The sequence below is a fragment of the Lissotriton vulgaris genome, chromosome 10 (assembly GCF_964263255.1).
Source record: "Lissotriton vulgaris chromosome 10, aLisVul1.2, whole genome shotgun sequence".
Taxonomy (NCBI): Eukaryota; Metazoa; Chordata; class Amphibia; order Caudata; family Salamandridae; genus Lissotriton; species Lissotriton vulgaris.
The window spans coordinates 163,991,357-164,012,515 of record NC_141698.1 but is presented as its reverse complement, the minus strand read 5'-3'; the positions used below and the strand labels follow the sequence as shown (position 1 = coordinate 164,012,515).

General features: G+C 42.8%; 1 protein-coding gene across 1 annotated transcript in view; it reads right to left on the bottom strand.

Annotated features, from left to right (window-relative positions):
- Positions 1–603: 603 nt before the first annotated feature.
- Positions 604–21,159, bottom strand: part of LOC147684902 (retinol dehydrogenase 7-like) — a 202,374-nt gene continuing 181,818 nt past the window's right edge. The window contains exons 4-5 of the mRNA XM_086940793.1: positions 9,083–9,246; positions 604–1,333 (exon numbers count right to left, since the gene is read on the bottom strand). Coding sequence (XP_086796919.1) covers positions 1,140–1,333; positions 9,083–9,246 — 358 coding nt within the window. The 3' untranslated portion in view covers positions 604–1,139. The remainder of the gene's footprint in view (positions 1,334–9,082; positions 9,247–21,159) is intronic.

Below are 21,159 nucleotides of genomic sequence, written 5' to 3'. Positions count from 1 at the left end.
AGTTTGGGAAATAACCATCTCCCAATAATTTAAGTAAAAAACACGTTTGATTCATGTAATCTTAAACCTTGTTTCCTTAAAAAAAAAATCTCTTTTTAACTAGTTACCTGGCAACAGAAGTAAGGTATATGAGGGTTAAGCTGGTAAAGCATTGGACTTGTAATTAAGGAAGGAATAGAGATGAGGAAAATTCTTCTTGTCACCTCAGATATCCAGACCACTATCAATGTGACTGTAGTATCCAGATGGCGACAGATTTGTAACCCACAGAAGAGAGTTCCACATAAAGAACATTTCTCAAAAAGGTGACTCTTAATCTTACTCCGGATTCTTTTGTTATCAATACTTTGAAACTCATTTTTTCACCATGTATGCATATTTCTTGGACCTCACAATCCACTGTTAAATAAAGGCTTTGATAGTTACGTTTTGGGGACTGTGGCGTCGAAGATTATGGAATAGCTTTGATCACATTGTGTTACATGAAGTCCTGAAAAAAGATAAGATTGCCATTATATAGCAAGAACAACGTATGGGAAGCGTTCGACACAGTATTAACAGCATTAAAATACGCGTAAATGATTTACACACATATTTAAACATATATTAGCAATTGGGCAAACTCAAATAAAGGAAATTTTATTAGGATCAAAACAGATCAACCCACTTTACTTTGATGCACAAATGATACATATTTGCTGAAACTGAAAATTTCCATGCATTTTCGTTTGTGCACTATATAGTTTTACCACTAAAATTCAATGTAAATTTAATGGCTTTTTCAACAGAAAAATTGGCTTTTCTGTAAATGACAGTGCGCTACCTCTCCAGTGCTCCAAATGCACGACCAGCTACAAACAACACCCTTACTACTCCCTTGCTGCAGGGCTGTGGCATATTTGCTACACTCCTTTTTATGAGTGAGGCTTGGAGTTTTCACAATCCCTAGGACTTCAGTGATAGAACATTAATGGTAGCACCCCCTATTCTGAAAATTGTTCCAGCACCACTAAGTACATAGTGAAAGAGAGAAGCGAATAACCCGCACCTTAGCCAGTCCTACGAAAGAGCGAGGTCTGGCACTGAATTACTAATTTTGTCGATTAAGTTTTCTCCTGTTGACCCTCTAAAATGTAAATCTATTTAAGTTTGGCGAGAATGATATCCACTAATATAGTGGGAAAGTAAGAGAGTGGCACGTAGAAAAGTTTGGCGTCCCAGCCAGCTGTGTAGCGGGTTCGTGGGTAGACAGCTGTCAACCCGTGCTCCATGCAGTCTGTGACCAGTGAGAGGTTGGTATTCAGCTTTCCCATTGCATCCAATCCATTGCAAACTGAAAGAATAAAAAAATAAACAGTCATCAAATTAGATTACAGACATGCTCTTGGTTTCTATTTTATATTGCACATTTTCCCATTGTAACACACCGAGTGGAAATGTTGGGACTTTGGAGGATTACGTAAGCATATTAGGAATTAGAGAGTGGATCTATTACTTTGCAATAATTTACATGTTGTGTTTCAATCTGTCTTGAAGATGGGGGGAGGATGCAAGTGGTTGCATGGGAAAGAGGCTGCACAGGGAAGCCCAGCAAAACCTCAGATTGGCAGAGATAGGAGATGAAATGATGAACTTAAGTAATTGAAGGTGAGGAGATTTCCCTTCATCATGTGTAAATGCTTCCCTGAATTATTCTTGTACAGTATTTCATAACCATCCTTCACAGTAATAATAATTCATGCAAACCAGCAATATAGTCTAGCTACCTATATCCTGTCCTGCTGAGAGTATGTTTAGATACACAGCATGATGTGGCCAATGGATAAGTTTACTTGGTCAGTGGCATCATAGGAATTTGTGGGACCTTGGTTCAGACAGATTTTTAGGTCCCCTGTAGAGAACAACTTTTGATTGTATTGCCTATTTTCTGCTAATTTAAGCCTGCATCTATATCAAATATATAAAACAGACAGATGGACAGATAGATTTATTTATCTCTATGTTGGGGTCGTTTAAAAGAGAGAGAAAGAGTGGAAAGTAGAGGTAGAGCGTTTCTGTTACAAAAATAGATGAAGGGAAGATTGAGAGAAAGATACATTACGGTGGCGGGGGGGGGCATGTAGGTGGGGGCCGTGGACTATTGCCCACTTTGCCCATACCACAAAATGTCTCTACTCAGTGGTTTCACTGGATTGAGGATGCCCTCAACACTCTATAATATAGGACGAGTAATGATCATCTTGTTTTCACAGGACCAAATCGCAGCAATTTCCTGGTTATCTTTCTTGCACCTGCTCGGACCCTACTCGATGGAGGATCAAACCTATTGGATCATTGTTCCATTGTTATGGGCCAGACCACGTTTCGTGACCACTGTTTCCGGTTTTCCAAATCTTTCTCTCCAGATTGACAATGTTCAGTAGCAGTATGGGCAAGAAAGGTTCCATGTGGAACAGTAGCAATTCGATCAGTTACGGAAAAAACATACCTTTAGCAATTATCAATAAACATTCAATGCTATTAACAGAAAAACAGGACCCACTAATAAGATGAGCTGTTTGCAGTTTCAAAAAAGTGACTAGTGCTCAGGGCACTTACCTGTGGGGCTGCATGAAGCCAGCACACAATAAGAACATCCACGCTACTCAGTGTCCCACACGCTAAAGTGGCCAAGTGTATGCACAGGCGTAGCTTAGTCAGTAAGATTGGGGGGGGGGTGAGCATCAGATTTTCCAACTATCATGCTAGCATATCATATTAAAACATATGATGTGAGACTCAGGGAATTAGTGTGGCTTAAGAGGCAGTGGAGAGGGAGCAGAGTACAAAATGTTATGGGCATTTAAAAACACAATATTTAGCAAAATAAGCAATATTTTTAAGACTTTGAAAACACAGACAAAACCAAAGACATGCACTCTCTCTCGTCATTGTGTGTATGTGAAAATCCCAGTTGAAATCCTACAGATACCGCACAATACCAGACTAAAACACCTGTACCCAACTGCTTCTTAGATAATACATTTATTAGGGTGGTGTACCACCCCCCCTGAAGATACGCCCCTGAATGTATGCCCATACGCGGGTCCTTTGCTCATTGTACCACTGAAATCAAGGTTCACCTGACTGATGAGCCTCAAACAGGGTGAACCCTTTCTTTGTGTTCTGGTTCAGGTAAGACCAAAACTGAGGAAGCATGGTGGGGAAAAGAAAGATGGGCTGAAATTCTACCCACAGCAATTGCCAGTGGTTAGACCAAGGGTCTCCAACCTCTTCTAGAGTGAAAGCTACTTCGAACATCTGAAAACCTTCTTGAGCTACTGCCCAACATAAGGATTTGAAAAGGGTACACAACCTAAACACCACCATACAAGTACCCTCAGTTCTGTTCCAGTCAGCATACAGAATTGTCACAAGAGATACATTAAAAAAAGGTTATGTTCGGGGTCCAAAAGGATGATTTTTGCCCATTTCTGCAAGGTGAGTTTCATATGGGCTTGTTCTCTCTCAGTCATGCAATACATATGATGCTCCTGCTCTCATTTGACAGCATTCGTCCAGAACATTTTCAGTATCTGCCTACTTTATCGTGAGGTTTATTGGTTATTGTTAGCAAATAAACAAACCAAAAGGAGAAAAAAATAGGAAATAAAGAAAAACAAAAAGAAAGAAATTAAGAGTAAGGAGGGAAGAAAAAAAAAGGAGGGAAAGGTAAATGGAAGAAAAGACAAAAACGCAGAATCAGGGAAGTAAGAAAAATGAAAAGGAATGAATGGAAAGGAAGGAAGGAAAAAGACAAAGGAATTGAAAAGGAAGTAGAGGAAGTTAGGGAAGAAACCAAAAGAAAAGAATATGATGAAAGAACAAGAAAGGAAGGACAAAAGGGGACGAAAAGGAAAGAAGCAGATTAAAAAAAAAGCAGAAACAGAAAAAGAAAAAAAGTAAAAAATAACAAAAAACTGATAAAATGGAAAAATGAAACAGAAAAAAAGACAAATAACAGAAACAGGGAATAAGAAAGAGAAAATAAAGAAAAAGCAGCAGAATATACGAAAATAGAAAAAGAAAGCACGAGCAAGGAAGTAAAATAGAAAAAGGTCAAGAAAGAAAAAGGGAATGAAAGAAGGTACAAAAATTCAAGAATCCAAAAAAAAAAAAAGAAAGAAATGGAAGGTATGCGAAAGACAAAAAAAAAAAAAAAAAAAAAAGAATAGAGTGAGTGAAAGACGAGGAGGAAGAAAAGAAAACGAACAAAAACAGCAAAGGAAGGTGAGAAAGTAAAGAAAGTAGAAAGGAATAAGGGGGAAAGTCAAGAACAACTCTAGAAAAGTAGAGGAAGAAAGGAGAAGATACAAAATAGATAAAGAAAAACAACACAAAGAAAAAGAAAGAAAGGAAAAGAAAAATAAAGAAAATTAGAGAAGGATAGGAAGAAAGCAAGAAGGAAGTAGAAAGAGGAGAAAGCAAGAAAGAGGTCCGAAAAAATAAATTAAGATGGAGGCGAAACAGTGTTAAGTGCTTCATTAACAAATGGCAGCTGCGTAGTCTCAAGTCATCTGATATGTGAGTTACTCAAAGCCTTGCTGCGAGCTACTGGTAGCTTGCGATCAAGCTTTTGGAGACACCTGGGTGAGACTTATTGCAAGCATTCCTCCAATCACCTGTGTTTTATTGAATTACAAGCTAAATATTGTTAGAAATGGGTTCCATTCATTGAGTCTGCCAGAATATTTTGCTTTTGATTACCCAGTTTTTGGACCTTTACTATGGGCGAGTCTCACTTTTTGAGTCTCGCTCATAGTAATTGCAAGGCAATTGGACAGAACATGTTTACCACCAGTTTCTGCCTTTTCAGATAAGAATGCTATAGCACTGCTAGCGTAAGAGGCACTGGGCTGGTTAGATATGCACACGCATATGCGCACTGGTGCAGGCTGCACAAAAGAGGCTACCATTGTGCGCAGCCTAGTAACTGCACACAGGTAACATTCACAAAAAAATACTTTTGATAGGCCAAAATCTTCCTTTTACATATTAATGTCGCCCCTAAGTAGACCTTATTGCCCTTAAAGGGTACATAGTATTTAAAAGTAGGACGTGTAAACGTTAATGTTGGACATGGCCTAACAGGGAAATATCCCCAAAAGCTATGTTCACTGTAGCAAGGATGGCTGCTTCTATAGAAAAACACTGGGCCACATTGTTACATTTAATAAATATTAAATTTGGATTGGTAGCCCCTAGAGAAATTCAAGGACTCGTTTTGATAGTTATGCAAAATCCAATTTAATGGTAAAATCAAATTTTGTCTAACTATTAAGCAACAGGTACTTTAAAAAAAAGTACAATCCTCTGGACATCAAAAACACTGAAAGATCTGACCCCTATCAAATAGATCAATTAATAATTTGGGACCAAGTGGGACGAGACATGGAGTTTTTGTAATGCGGGTGCGGTGGAGACTGACAATTGCAGTCCATCAGGCGAAACGTGACCTATTGGCACGGTATTTGCCATTGAAGAGGGTTGCAGGTATGAGGGACAACAGCAACTACTCGATATGGTGTAGTAAAGAATAAGAGGTGAAGACTGGTTTACCCAAATGCCCTGACGAAGTTGCCTAGAGAGTGTTGGCAATGAAACATGTTGGCCTTTCGTGGGCGAAAGTGGCCATATACATGCCAGTTTTTTAACCTGAGGACACTCGCAGCACTCAATAAATTATGTCTCGCATGTGAGCAGTACCTCATTTTAATTGTGAGAATAGTTTCTCTTATTCACGGTTGGGGTCAAGTGGGCACTGAGTGAGCTATACAGACTCAGTGTGGTTTGGCACACAGTTTTTTTGATTTATTCTCTGTTCAATTTCTCATCTCTGAGGAAGTTCAAGCACACACTTTCTATTCTTTCTGACCATGTAAGCAACCGATGATGATAACGTGGGCATAATTGCGAGTACCATCCAGCAGCTCCCTGGATTTGCGTACGTGAGGTGCTTACTGGCCTTTTATCACATTTTCTGGCTTTAATTTGCAATACACATTAGTGTGAGGGTTTGAAGTCACTATATGTTGTGTATACAGGCTATGGTTCCTGATGTTTGTTTAAACTGAACAGCACGGACCAGCAGGCCTTTTGAAATGAGCAGGCCTTGATAGGGAAGCTTGAAAGTGCACAGTGAAAGGTCCCTGTGGCCCCAAATTATGAATTGGTCTGTTCGATAGGGGTCAGATCTTGCAGTGTTTTTGATCTTCCGGGCGGGGTGCAATCTGACTCCTTATTCCCCCTGTTGCTCCTGTTGGGTTTGTAAATCCTCTGGAGGCCTTTCTCTAAGCAATCAGCTGTCACCTGGCAGGTGCAGGACTCCCTGTACTGAGGTGTGAATTGCTCCCAGGAAAGGGACAAAGGGCATTTGGTGTGTAAGAGGAGTTGTCTTTCCCTTAACAGGATGGTCTGGGGGATCTATGCAGTAACTTGATTAACTTCAATGGGGCCTTTCCTGCCACAGCCAGATGTAGTTAACACCTGGGTTTGTCCCCTCTATTTTCCTTCTAGTAAGGCTCGTTCCATACCCAGTGGGAGAGGGAGCTGTCCCTGAACTGGTTTAGCCCACAGAGGAGGGCTTCTCATTTAAAATGGACACACCTATGGGTGTACACAGGAGCTCTACAGGGGTTCTGAGGGGTTCTGCCATTGTAGATTCTCCCACAATGCTGTGCAGGAGGGTTCGGACAGGGTTGGAGGGATGATGTGACATTTTAGGATAGACCAGGGATACCTGGCATCTAGAACTTTCCAAACATGATTATAAGCCCCTGCACAAGGAGAGACAGAGAACAATCTGGGCCTGGAAGGTGGCAACAGCAAAATCATGAACAACTAGAAGTATAATGCTTCTTGTAGCTAGAGCTCACCAACAGTAGGAGACCAAGCCCAAGATCATCCAAATTGTTCCACTGGGGCCCGAGATATACCAGAATGGATATTTTGACCTATGATCTTAAGTAAACCGACCGTGTGGTGCTCCCACGAAGTTCTTAACAATCACCAGGGTTAGGCCAGGGTCTGGGAGTCGGCACAGAATTAATCTCTTGTTTGGCTGGGGGAGCAAGCGTGGGGCCCCCTCCCCCAATTCTATTTGCCCATGGAGCCCCAAATGCCTGGGGTGCTGTGTGCCGACACAAGAAGAACTGCAGAGGAGGCGAAACATTTCATGTGTCCAAGTACCCCATCCTTGGTACCACAATGCAGCAAATTGGTGTGCCACTCCATAACCTTGTCTGGGGGAGACCGCAGGCTTACCACAGTCAACAACTAGTCCATATTCCATGCACTCAGAAAGAGGAGTAGTTAGTTTCATGCCAGCCAGAGAGATTGTCCATGAGCAAGAGAGCTGGCCAGGGATGCAGGGGCCCTGGGGCTCACCCCTGCGCAACCTTTCAAAGCAAAAACTACAGTTGATGGACAGAATGGAGAACAATGTCATACATTCACCCCAGTACAGAGATCTGGGCCTAAATCCATTCTTTTTTTGCACTCCACACCACCCCAGTTCAGACATGACCATATGCAAATCAGTCTGACCCTGTGCCTCATGGGAACAGTCCAGCCCAAACTGCCAAGCCATGCCTTCCCTGGACCGGAAACAAGCTTCCGAGGACCGGTTTCTGGCATTCCAGCAGTCTTCAGCCAGCTTGCTTGAATCCAGTGGTGTGGAGTGCATGGGACTCACATCTGAGCATACCCATCCCACTCGGGGTGACAAATGCAAAAACCACAGTTGATGGACAGAATGCAGAACAATGTCATACATTCAGCCCAGTACAGAGATGTGGGCCTAAATCCATCGTTTTTTTGCACTCCACACCACAGTCCCTTGTTCACTTGGCCACTGGATTCAAGATGCCTGGCTGATGAGGATTATGAATCCAAAACCGGTCCCAGGATGCTGGTTTCCGGTCCAGGGAAGACATGGCGTGGCAGTTCGGGCTGGACTGTTCCCATGCGGCACAGGGTCAGACTGATTTGCATATGGCCATGTCTGAACTGGTGTGGCTGAGTGAGCTAAAGAATGGTGATGGATTAAACCCAGATCAGTTGACTGGGGGTGAGTGTTTGATTTGCTCAAATGCTCAGGCCATCATCCCTCTTTTGTTTCTCTTTGTTCGCCCTAAGTCGGCAGGGTATGCTCAGACGTGAGTCCCTTGCTCACTTGGCCACTGGATTCAAGATAGCCTGGCTGATGAGTATTATGAATCCGAAGCCGGTCCCAGGATGCTTGTTTCCGGTCCAGGGAAGACATGGCTTGGCAGTTCGAGCTGGACTGTTCCCATGAGGCACAGGGTCAGACTGATTTGCATATGGCCTCGTCTGAACTGGGGTGGCTGAGTGAGCTAAAGAATGGTGATGTATTAAACCCAGATCAGTTGACTGGGGGTGAGTGTTTGATTTGCTCAAACGCTCCGTCGATCATCCCCTTTTGGTGACATAATTAGAGAAACAAGGGGACATGATAGTAGGACGCTATTAAAGAAGATATGGGTTGAGAGAGCAGGGAGCTGAGAGAGAAGATGGGATGACAGTAGGGTCAGACTGGGACAGAAAATAGGTCTAGGTACAAAAATAAAACTGGTTCCCAATAGTGAAGTAAATTCCTATAAACGTGGCCCACAATTGCAAATCAACCCAGTTTTGGAATAGTAAAGAGACACTATATAGGTATTTTGCAAGGTATGGGATACTATATGCTCTTGTGTTTGCTGCAGACAATGTTTGAGGTAACATCAGGGGAATCAACAGTAAAACTGGCCCACCTGGTAATACAACAGGCCCACAAATTGCTAAACAAAAATAGCCCACACACTTACCTCTCATACCGGCCCCATGGAGCCAGTCTGACCCTAGATGACAGAAAAAGAAGCCAAAATATAATTTTGGCACTACTGTATGGATGCAGACAATATTAGCTACATCATCACAAGTATTTGCTCACACTAGTCTTGCAAAAACTGCTCTGCTCTCAGACAACCGCAAAAATAGAAATGCGGGCAGAACAAGTTGTACGAAAGAGTAAAGAACTCACTGTTCTGGTAGTAGTCCTCTCCGTAGCTCTCCTTCACCTCAGATGGAAGACGGCTCCAAATATTTTCTAGGCCCTTTTTGTAGACCTCCACGTTTGCGATTTCAGTTTGGAAGGCCCCAGGTTCAATGATGGACACTTTCACTCCAAAAAAAGACAGGTCACGCCTGCATCAACACAATTGGTATCAGTGTCAGCCACCTTTCTATAACGAGATGTCACCACTGAAAATGAATTGTATATTGAGGATGCTTTACCTTCAGTGTCCACCAAACATTATTATAATTACTCGAAGAGCCATGGAAAATTATATTTAAGCCTCTGTGAACCATCCTGTGGGGTCTGGAACCTCTGGCAGAAATCATCAAAGCACCTCGGAACATGCATCTAAACTTTTTAATTGGTGTCACCCTAGTTTTATAGTAACCAAAGTCTGCTAATGGATTAACCCCACTATTCACGTTAACAACAAGTTCAAGTTAGTTGGCATTATGTTTAACCCGTTTACCACGGCGGCAATTCCACCGTGGTGCAGGCGTTCGACGGAGTGAGTGGGGCTGCGGCGGCCAGCGGTCGTGCGCAGCACCCAGCAGGTAGTGCTTGCGTCGGCCAACAGAAGGGGTTAATTAATTGATTGACTTACCTGGCCTCACCAAAAGGTCCCATGAAAAGTTTCTGTATATGCCCACAAGGATCTCACTCTACATATTTGAGAAACTATACTGAATATTTCAGGGCTCTAATGTCACTGCTCTATATAAGTCTTATATGGAACATCCAGCGGGGGTCGACAAACAAAAAGTAGTGACTTTTTTTTAAAACTTACCCGAAGCTGGCGGCCACCTCGTGCCTCAGTGTTCTGCTGCTTCCTGGACCCAGCAGACACTGGGACAGCATCAGAGACTCCCTGTGCAATTCTTGCTCTTCTCTTATGCAATTACCAATAGTATGAGGGCAGCGCGGGTAATTGGCCAGACCAGGCTGGTTTAACACTGCGTAGCCACAGGGAGCGTGTGCTGTTTCTTCAACCTGGCTGTGCAATACAGCTGGGATGGATAAACCTAACTGTGCAAGTCTGTTTGGGCAGCCTAAGACGGCCGGCCAAACAGACATGCGCACTTTGAAGTGCCCACACCACTTGATCATCCTCCCTCCCCTGGCCTTGCCCGCCCCTCCCTACAAATGCCGGCTCAGCCAGCAGCTAAAAAATAAAATGATTATAAAATACTGTTTTATTTTTCAGCTGCTGTCTCTGAACCAGTGTGGCGACGCTCCTCCGCCATTGCGGAGTAGCCGCCGCTCAGAACATTGTCATGTGTAGATTATATAAATAACTCTAGTCGGAAACTGATGTAAAAGAAGGGAAGGTGTTGTTCTTTCACTAACTTAGGGCACTGTCAAGTTTGATTTTAGGTGTTCCAAAACTAAGCAGCAGGGAGTGGCTGATCCATGCAATGCTGGTAACGTTCTAGGTCCATGATGTACAATGTGACTAGGTTAAAAATGGCCTCCAGAAGTGCCGATAGTAGACACTGAAGAAGGCATATCGATACGCGTTTGTCTGCTGTTGGAAATAAAAACATCGAAACTCTTCCCATGAGTGCCTGAATTCTTTTTGAGATAAGAAAAGAACGAGGAGCAGAAATATTGACGTGGTGCATCACCACGAAGGGAACCCATCTGATTATATATATCGTAGACTCAGTCCAAATCACCGAGCCCCCAGTGCAAGGAGCGTTTCGAAGACAAAAAACGAGAGTCGACCCAGGAATGCAGGTGAGCAATTTAGGTGTTTTATTTTGTGAAAGCACAGCCAGCCAGAATTATATGTATGTATATGTATATATATGTTACAAAATGCTATTTTCTGGTCCTGTCTGCGTGCCGTAAACATATATGGGGATGGGAAACATTTTGGTTGGTATGGCCTGTATGTGGAGCAAAGTGTATTTGAGGGACAACTAGATTAGCACACAGGTCAAGTTGTAGTGAAACAGAGCATCTTGAATATCCTCCATCTGCACTATGCTCTTTTAAAGAGGCAGTGTTGAGAGAACAGGATGAAAGGAATTTAGGACAGAGATATGGAGAGTGGTTTAGATGGTGGTTTCTTATGTGAGCAAAGGTGATCCATGTCTTCGAGCCATGATTGCCAGAGATGTGTTCCGTTCAAGGTGTGGGAGTATGGACACCAGTAACTAGGAACTGCATATTGATACATAATATGGTCATTTTAGAGTCACCTATTTCTAGGTACCAGGTCCTGAAGAAGTGGACAGCGCTTGTCTTCAGAGGTTTGTTTCAGGACGGCTAGATTAGGTGATTGCAAATCAAATTTCAAAAGTGCTTTATTCGAGTATTACTCATAAAAGCAGACATACAAACATAATAAAAAGTCAATTAAATTACACAAAATCATTTAGACATAGCACTGTTCACATTTTAAAAAGCTATTACTCATCATACACACAGGTGCAAAGTTCATTACTGTTTAAAAAATACAGAAAATGATTACAGGTTAGGTGATTGCATGAAGTCAGGGTTTTTCAATGTTTTAGGAAGCTACATGATCAGGGACAAATGATGCAAATAGATTTGTTGTCGTCAGCATTCAAGTCAGATGCGGTTGAACCTGGGGACTTGAATAAAGAGATGGTTCACTGAGCAAAGGCGCATTTTGTCCAAGAGAAGCACACTTTCCATATGAAGAAGTCCAATCCTCCTCAAAATATGTTGCAGTAAGTGCTACGGAGGATCACAAAAGAGACTCCTCTGGCTACAGGAAGTGTTAGAAATGGGGGTCACTAGTCGGCAGAGGTAGGTACCTTTGTCCACAGAGGGACCCTTGCTTCTAGTCAGGGTAAGGGGGATACACTCCTAAAATAACCCCTGCTCACCCACTTGTTAGCTTGGTACAAGCAGACAGGCTTATCTCAGAGGCAGTGTGTAAAGCATTTGTGAACACGTACAGTAATACAGTGAAAACACTACAAATGGATACCACACCAGTTTAGAAAAATAAGTAATCTTTATCTAAACCAAACAACAAAAATCCACAATACAGTAATCAAAATATGACTTTTAAAAAAGGTAGAAACAGTTCTGTCCAAGGCAAACTATGGATGCAACACTTTCTTCACAAAGTATCTTGGATGCTTCACAGTCAGAAACAAAAACAGCCACAGGGAAGATGATGCGTTGGTTCCATACTGCCACTCAGGGGAGGTGATGCGTCGGTTTCTTACTGCGGCCCTGGTGTTCCTGTAGACTTGGCGCCCAATTGCGAGGTGTTGTGCCGCTTTGCGAGGCTTCACGTCATTCGGCATCGGTGCTGGGGGTTACACTTCGCATCACCCAGCGGGACTCTGCACGGCTGGCATCACCATGCGCAGGTTCCGAGAGGCTTTGCAAGATTTTGGGATGCTTTGCGCCGGTTCTTGCAGAGATCAGCTGCAAAACCCACTTCTGAGGCCTTTTGACTGCAGAAGGAACCTCAGGCAAGTGTAGGACTCACAGATGGCGGAGTCTTGCAGCACCAGCAGAGTTGCAGGAAGTCTTTTAAGTCCCTGAGACTACGCAAGCTCAATTTCAAGCACTGGAGATCTTTTCCTCAAGCAGGTGACAAAGCAAACCGCAAAGCCCTTTTCTCCTTTCCTTGGCAACAAGTAGCCACTACAGGTCAACCCCAGACAAAAAACAGCACAGGGGAAGTATTCCTCCTCAGCTTCTCTGGCTCTTCTCCTTGGCAAAGGTTCCTCTTTATTCCCAGAAGTGATCTAAAAGTCTGGGACCCTCTTTTTATACACAAAAAGCCTTTGTTCTCTTAAGGCAGAGTGTGTCTGTACCCAGCCAAAACCAGTTCTCTCCTCATTGGTGCAGCTTCCTGGCAGGAGGTGCAGACAGCATTTTTGCAGGCACACAGGCCCATTCAGGTGAAAATAAATCTCCCCCCCCCTACTCTAAATGCAGCCATGGTCTATTCAGCCCAGCCCTGACTCATCAGACATCTGGAGCCACTGCCCCTCTCCAGCCCCTGTCATCCAAAAGCCAGATGTGCAATATACCAACCAAGCAGAGGCACACTGGATGGTTAGGCAAGAAAATATCTACTTTCTAAAAGTGTTATTTTCAAACATATAATGTAAAAATCACCCCCACTAAAAGATGCATTTTAACATTCTGAGTACAGGCATACTAAACTGTATTTTTCTACCTTGTTCCTAGGGCCAGTTATGTTTATAAGAGGTTATAAACAAACTCCCCATTCTGTCCTATGGGACCAAGTAGCCTTGCAATAGTGAAAAACGAAATTGGCAGTAATTCACCATCAGGACATGCTACACACATCAGGGCATGTCCTACCTTTCACATACAATGCACCCTGCCCACAGGGGTACCTTGGGCCTACCTTAGGGGTGACTAATATGTAGAAAAGGGAAGGTTTAGGGACTGGGAAGTGCATGCACTTGCCAAGTCGACATGGTAGTACTAGACTCCCCACAGGCTCTGCAACGGCAGGCCTGAATCACATTTTACAGGCTGCTTCTGTGTGTGGCACAATCAATGCTGCAGCCCACTAGCAGCATTTGATGTACAGGCCCTGGGCACACATAGTGCACTGTACCAGGGACTGACTAGTAAATGAAATATACCAATCATGAAGTCACTAATCCATAACAACAATTTACAGGGAGAGCATATGCACTTTAGCACTGATCAGCAGTGGTAAAGTGCCCAGAGTCATAAAACAGGTCAGAAACAATACAAGAGGAAGGCAAAAAGTTCTGTGATGCCCTGCAAAAAGGGCCAATCCAACAGGAAGCAATTGCAGGCCTGAGCTGATGTGATGATATGGGTGAATTTAAAGAAGGAGACGTGCTGCAATATTCCAGATCCATTGGCGTCTTGGTGAAAGATATTAAAGTGATCCTAGGTGGGAAGTACTGGCGTAATCCAGATGCAAGAGCACCAGATAAATTATATCCTAAACAAAATGAAGAGGCCTCGGAACAGGAAAGGAAAGATTCTGCTGAGCATTCTTAGATGATGGGAAGAGGTAGTTAAACCAAGTTAATCTGGGATGATCGGCTAAAAGGACACCCAAGTAATTCTCCAAAGGTGCTGAGTTAGCAGCTTCTTAGTCAACTAGGAAGAGACCATCACTTGTGTCGAAGACCCAATCATCTTGATTTTTATTCTGCAAGTGGTTTGTTATGCTAGTGTTTAGAGTCAAAGGGTTGCCACAATCATGACCAGGCAGGATCCTCTGATCATGTTACTGTTTTAGCAGAATCAGTAAATCATTGTTGTAGTTCTAGAAGGTTACACCAAAGATTCGATCAGATAAGATGGTGTCCTAAGAGAGCTATTTACAAACAATCGAACAATGATGCAGCATGTGGGATGTCTGTGTGGAGAGAAGGAGAAAATATGAAAAGTGAAGCTGAGATGGTCTGGAGGCAGCACGAGAGGTAGGAAGAGATTTAGCCAATGGCCTGTCTTGAATGTTAATATTTAGTGGGGCAGAGGATAAGGCAGAGATTATGAACAAAACTGATGACAGTGGTGAGGTCAGGAAGCATAAGGAGAACAGCCCCATTTCTAACCCTGTGGGTCTTGAGGTCAACCCAAGTAACGATAACCAATGACTTTGGCCAACGTTGTAGAAGAAACTGACTTGGGTATCAAAATTCTTTATTCCGGTACACAATGGCCCAGCATCAAAAGATAAAAATACACAATAATGCATTTAGCAAATTAATCAGTGTAAAAATAGATCAATTAGCAAATATCTATGAAGAGTGGATACAAATACAATAAACATACATTAACTATTCAGTTAATCACAAAGAGCATGGTAAAAATCTGTTTACAAGCATTAATATATGCCCAGGGTTCCAAACTTCTTATCATTCTAAATTCCCCAAATAATCTGGCAGTAGATTAGCTCAGCTTGGAGTAACTGTAAATACCTAAGAGCTGGAATACATTGTGTACAGTTCAAACCTTTAATCAAATGTAAACTAAAACTTCATATGAATAGCATACTGCCTACAGAAAATTACCACTTGTAAGGTGCTTTGCTTATAACGAAGATCACATAGGAAGAGGGGATAAAGAAACTGACCAGTCTGTTTCAAAGAATAAGAAACAAAAAAATGAAAAATGTTGACAGGATGTCACATGAAAAGAAACCTATGTTGCTGGTTTATCAAGTTGAGATAAGGTTGAAGGATACAGCTGGTTAACAGTTGAGGACAGTCAACTTTTTCTCCTCACAGGTACTTCTTGTATTACATTTATATGTAGTAACAGGAGCTTTTAAATTTTGCTTGCTAATTGACTGGAGCTTGTCTAGTCATCAAAATGCTTGCTCACACCTATCTCTTGACAAACCTTTTTGATGTACTCCAGCCATGGGATATCTCTTGCTGAATCTAAGTCTAAACATTCCTTTACCACCTCCCTTTTTAAAGCCCCATTCAGCGTTGTCCAAATACTGTGCTACAGAAAAAGTGGCGCTAAACTGTCTTCAAGAAAGGGCAACTCAAACTCCTGATGTCCAATATAGGAGGCGCTACTGACAGGAACAGCCAAAAAAGATTTAATAAATTGCTTCTCTGCCCTCTGTAAATCAGTCACATTAACATAGCCCCAGACATGTGGGTGAGGCTACGTGCTGATACAGGATGGACCCCTTTCCGTGCGCTCCATGACTGCCACGACTAGAAGAAGGCTGCATTCTTCACGGAACACATTCCTTTGCTGGCTTGCCAGGAAACTCACAGACGCTGTAGGTTCATTGCAGAGATGTTTCTCGGCTATGTTAATACCAGTTTTCAGTGGGCGTGCTGACGAGAAAGTCGAATCCGCCATTTTGTTTTTCCTTTTTATGCCTCACAAGGTCACACTCGTTTTCTGCTGCCTCAGAATACTGCCGCCTTTCATAAAAATACAATGGGACATCTGCAGGAGTACTTCCCCTATAATTCTACTGGTTTCTTCAATAATACATATAATAATGTATGGGCGGAAGAGGGGAGTTTCACTGGTTCTCTCGATTGCGCCGGGTTTTTGGCGAGCGTAGATAAAAGTAGGTAGTTGGAGTGAGGCTCGATGGCCGTCGTCTCCTTGCGAACAATGTCGGAATGGGACGCAGGTCGGAGTCGACCTCGCAGATACTCTGGATTCTCGGTCTCGATGCCGGTCTGAGACCGAGTATCCAGAGTATCAGCGAGGTCGACATTATTAGGAGCAGAAAGCACAGCAATAACTGTTTGGCTCCTTGCCTTAACGGGGAATACGAGATAGCAATCAGCAACCACCTGCACTACTAGTGCGTCTGTTCGATCATCTAAGGCGTTGTCATATTCAGGCAAATTCTATTTTAAAAGTCCTGATGATGATCCCCTTTATGTAACTGAGCAAGGGGATCGAAACGTCGACACCCATGAGTGGGCATACATGTAAAATAATTCATATGTGATTTTGTATGTGCTACTCCAGGCGACACTGTCACTATCCTCTACTGTCTACAGTGCCCTGCCTGCTCCTTTTTCTTGCCTGAAAACACCCCTTTCACTCTTCTCTATTTTCTTTCTCTCCTAGTACAGTACAGGATTTTGCCACCCTACTGTTGTAGAAATGTATTATGACTATATCTGATACTTGTTGATAAATAAATTCTTTGTCCGGCTGGGCAAGGAAATTTAAACGTATAGACCCCTTCATTGACGGTTACCCCAATTCCAAATCACACAAGGATTCACAATTTACATATACTATAAAACAGAGATTAATTGATACTTGGTGACTTTGTAGCCCAACCCTGCAAAAATACACTTTTTTCTCCCCTGCCCATTTCTCACAATCTAGAATAGACTACTGAATTGTCTCAAAGTCTATTGCACAACTTACTATACACTCAGAAATTGGTTCCATATTAATTTCTGATCATGCCCTGGTCACACTAGATTTAGATTTGATCCCAGATACTCCTGGCACTAAACAATGGAGATTTAACAATTTTCTTCTCCTGGGTCCTAATTGTACACAAAACTGAGTTTTGCAAAAAACTTTTTAATTTTTAATGAGACACTGGATATTTCCCCTCAGACTATCTGGGATACCTTTAAAGCTGCCTCTAGAGATTATCATTTTTTGTAGCCCACAGGAAGAAATCTTTGTGCTAGAAGTTAATTCAAACTATGAATCGTATTAAACAATTGGAACACACTTTTTACCTTTCTAAATCTAAAACTTGTCTGGACGGATTTAGTCAAACTAAATTTGCATTTAATAAGATTTCCACAGAGATCGCTACTTCATAGCTCCTTAAATCCAGCGCCAAGTACTATGGAAGATAAAATAAAGCTGGGAAACGTCTTATCTAATTATCTCAAAATTAAAAAACAATTGGACTAAAGACTTTATTTGCCCACTACTAATCGCAATGTTCATAAAAATGAAGCTATACTATTTGAATTTACTAACTTCTTCTGGAAAGGATATACTCCAGAATCTCATGCTAATCAGGAAGTTATACTTTGGAATGAATAATCTTTCAAATCATCTCCAGAATCTGCTATATATTTTTCATAACTAGATGATGACATTCTCATCAATGCCATTCTCACTGCAATGAGCGCATCAGAAAGGGAAAAACTCCAGAACCTGATGGATTCACTATAGAATTGTATCTCCATTACTCCAAAACCTCTCACTTCTAAATTATATCAGCTGTTTACTCACTTTATATCTTCTAACACTTCTGGAGGTTCTTTTCAATGTGCTTCAATTTGCCTTCTTCTCAAAGAAAACAAAGATACAACACTATGTAAAAATTACAGACCCATCTCCCTTCTTAATCTAGATTAAAGCTTTTTTGCAAAAATCCTTACCATTTGTCTTGACCTTTTACTGCCTTATTTAATACAAAGGTAACAGTCTGGCTTTATTAAAGGTGGATATATTTCTGATAACTATAGATTATTTTTTAATAGTTAAGTAAGTCCAAATCTTATAAACATTCTTTAGCAGCCATTTCTCTGGTTGCCGAAAAGGCGTTTGACAGAGTTAGTTGGCCTTTTATTTTTAGGTCGAGGACCAGAAGGCTGCACTTGCGCAGTCTCCGGTAGGAGATTTAATGATTTCTAGTATGGGGGTTTGAACCCGCCTCTCTCCTCCATTGGCTGGCTTCCTAAACGGAGGCCAGCCATCGGAGGAGAGGGGCATCACTCCAATAAAGCCCCGTCTCTTTCGGATTCGGGGGCGTGTTTTGGGAGTTCTTTTGCCCTGTGATGTCCTCCGTCACTCAGAACGCCAAAACACGCCCCCGATTCCGAAATTTTCGGAGTTGCGGCCGCCATTTTGTGTTTTTCTTGTTCTAGGTTAGGTATTGGAAAGCTCAAGTGTACCACACTAGATTAATAGCCTGGTTTCTTTACTAGGGTTCTGATTACGATGAGTCAGGCTGGGCAGAATGACCATTTAGGATTCCTCTGTGACTAACACTTTATTCCTGCACCTAGTTTACCGGGTTTGGGAACACCGTACATTTTACCAAATTCGTAATTACAGTTGGTGAAATCGCCCGTGATTTTTGCTGTCACTGCAGTCCAGCTTCGGGCCCCAGTCCCCGAGAAACATGATCTCCTTCACAAGAAGGAGCATGCATGCCAAATCTGTTCTTCCTTTTCCACGCCCTTCACTCCTTGCCCCTTCCCCCCCATATCTGCCCCACACCACACGGAGGCCACTGCACCCATTTCTATCCTACTCACAGCAGGTAGTAAATGAGAACATTAAACTCCTTGGAATAGAGATTAACCCCACAACACAAAATAGTCAGAATTAACAGCAAACAGTGCCATTGTGCTCTCAATATTATTCGTTTGTTCCAAGCTTAGAATGAAGACTGGAGAATATGCCTCAGTGTGTGGTGGTTGCAAGAAGTGACAACCTGTGCAGCAGGTACACGTGCCTACCGAGCAGTCCTACCAGCGGAAGTAATGAGTAATGGCAGGATTTACAAACTGCAAGGGGCAGGCTGAGTGCAGGGAGATGCTACGGGTGGAGGCTCACCCCAAGAGCCCCCTGACACTATTCTCGGAGGGAAATGAGGGGCTGGGGGTCTATAATAATGATGCCTGCAGGGCACAACAACGAGGGGGGTAAATCCATCTGAGCCTCCGAGAGCACACTGTAGGGGGGAAAGGGGTCAGCGCTGACAGCCCCATCCCCCACAACATCAATATGTTTTCTCACTGACCCAATTAAAAACTAAAACTGCCCCCGTCATCCTTCTCGGTTTCCAGTTTCTGTTCTTTGTGTTGAGAGTGTGTGTCAGAGATGGGCTGCAGAGGTCTGTGTGTAGCTACCACGTCACAGGTTTCAATCTCAGCAGGCCTTTCGCTTTTCTGAGATCCATCTAGTAAACGGTCCGCTTGGTGATTATCAAAGTGATTATTAAAGTGCCAAGAATTTCAGTTACAAAAGAGGTGCCTCTGAAAGGGTGTGTGGTCTGGAGAAGGATTGGTTGCATGTCTTTACTCCAAAGGCACTTGCCTCTTGAGAGGAACGGTTTAGTGGTCACGTGCCAGACCCGCCATACTGTTTAATTGGACTAACACTGGTAGGACCGGGGCAGGGACTGTCTCATTGTTCGACAGCCCTCCCCTGGAAGATTTTCAGATTTGTTATGTGAGATGCATTAGTGATTCCCCTTGTGTATCTAGTGAGGGTGCAGGGAATAGGCATAAAGTAAATCAATCCAAGGCACCAGCTCTGCCATGTTTACAAGGTTGGTCCAGGCCAGGTTTTTGTTTTAACCACAAGACTTATAATTGTGACATTCACGTACAAAAGCAGGAACACAAGTCACGAAATTCAAAGAAAAAAACAAACCTGGATTGACTTTATCACCCATGGACCTCAAACTCCATGCGTGTGTCTTATTAACCAGAGACAACGGAGTCGAGGTTGGTGCTGTTTTAATGACCACCTATGCACAGACACCACCTTGATGTGGGTCAACATGCTCCTGGCTATGCTTTTAATTTACCAAAGCACTGCAGTCCTGCTCCACTTCATTTTATTTACTTAAACTATCACTTCTTAATAAATTCATTTGTCAAAGAAAAGGCCTGAATTGGAGGATTGCATCTTTGCTGATATGAAACCCATCTATTCCAGTACAGTGTGCAGGAAAGAGAGAGTCCTTTCACGCCGCACCCCAAACTTTATGCCAGTGCACCTCAGAACCCCTGCCCCCTCGCTGTGCTTGCTCTCCTGTGTGTGTATGTGGCTCTGGGTGTGTGTGTGGCTCTGGGTGTGTATGTGGTTCTGGGTGTGTATGTGGTTCTGGGTGTGTGTGTGGGGCTCTAGGTGTGTGTGTGGATCTAGGTGTGTGTGTGGGGCTCTAGGTGTGTGTGTGGGGCTCTAGGTGTGTGTGTGGGGCTCTAGGTGTGTGTGTGTGGGGCTCTAGGTGTGTGTGTGTGTGTGGGGCTCTAGGTGTGTGTGTGTGGGGCTCTAGGTGTGTGTGTGTGGGGCGCTCTAGGTGTGTGGGCTCTGTTTGTGGCTTTGTGTGTGTGGCTCTGTGTGGGTGTAAATGCAATCGGTCATGCATTTGCGAGTGATTAAGCTATTGGCAATGTAAATGACAATGCCATTTATTTAGGATTTAAAAAAAAAAAAAGTCATGAGCAATGCCAATAGCTCTACCTTTAATAATGCCGAGACCATTGCATTGTAAATTCTTGTTTTCTACTCTCTCCTGGTTCGGCTTTAGTTCTAAATGTATTAATCTCATCTCCTTGCTATATTCTTCTCCCAAGGCATCCATCATTGACAATGGTCTTATTTTTCTATTATTTTCACTTCATTGCGGTGTTCATCAAGGATGCCCTCTCTCTTCCCTATTAATTGTACTTGCCCTAGAGCCCTTTTTGTTAACAATTCGTATGAACTCAGGCATTAAGGGTATACAATATGGGGTGCCAAACCCACTAACATTTTCAATATTTGCAGACAATATTCATCTCTTGATTTCACATCCACAAACTTCTATACCAGCATTTTAG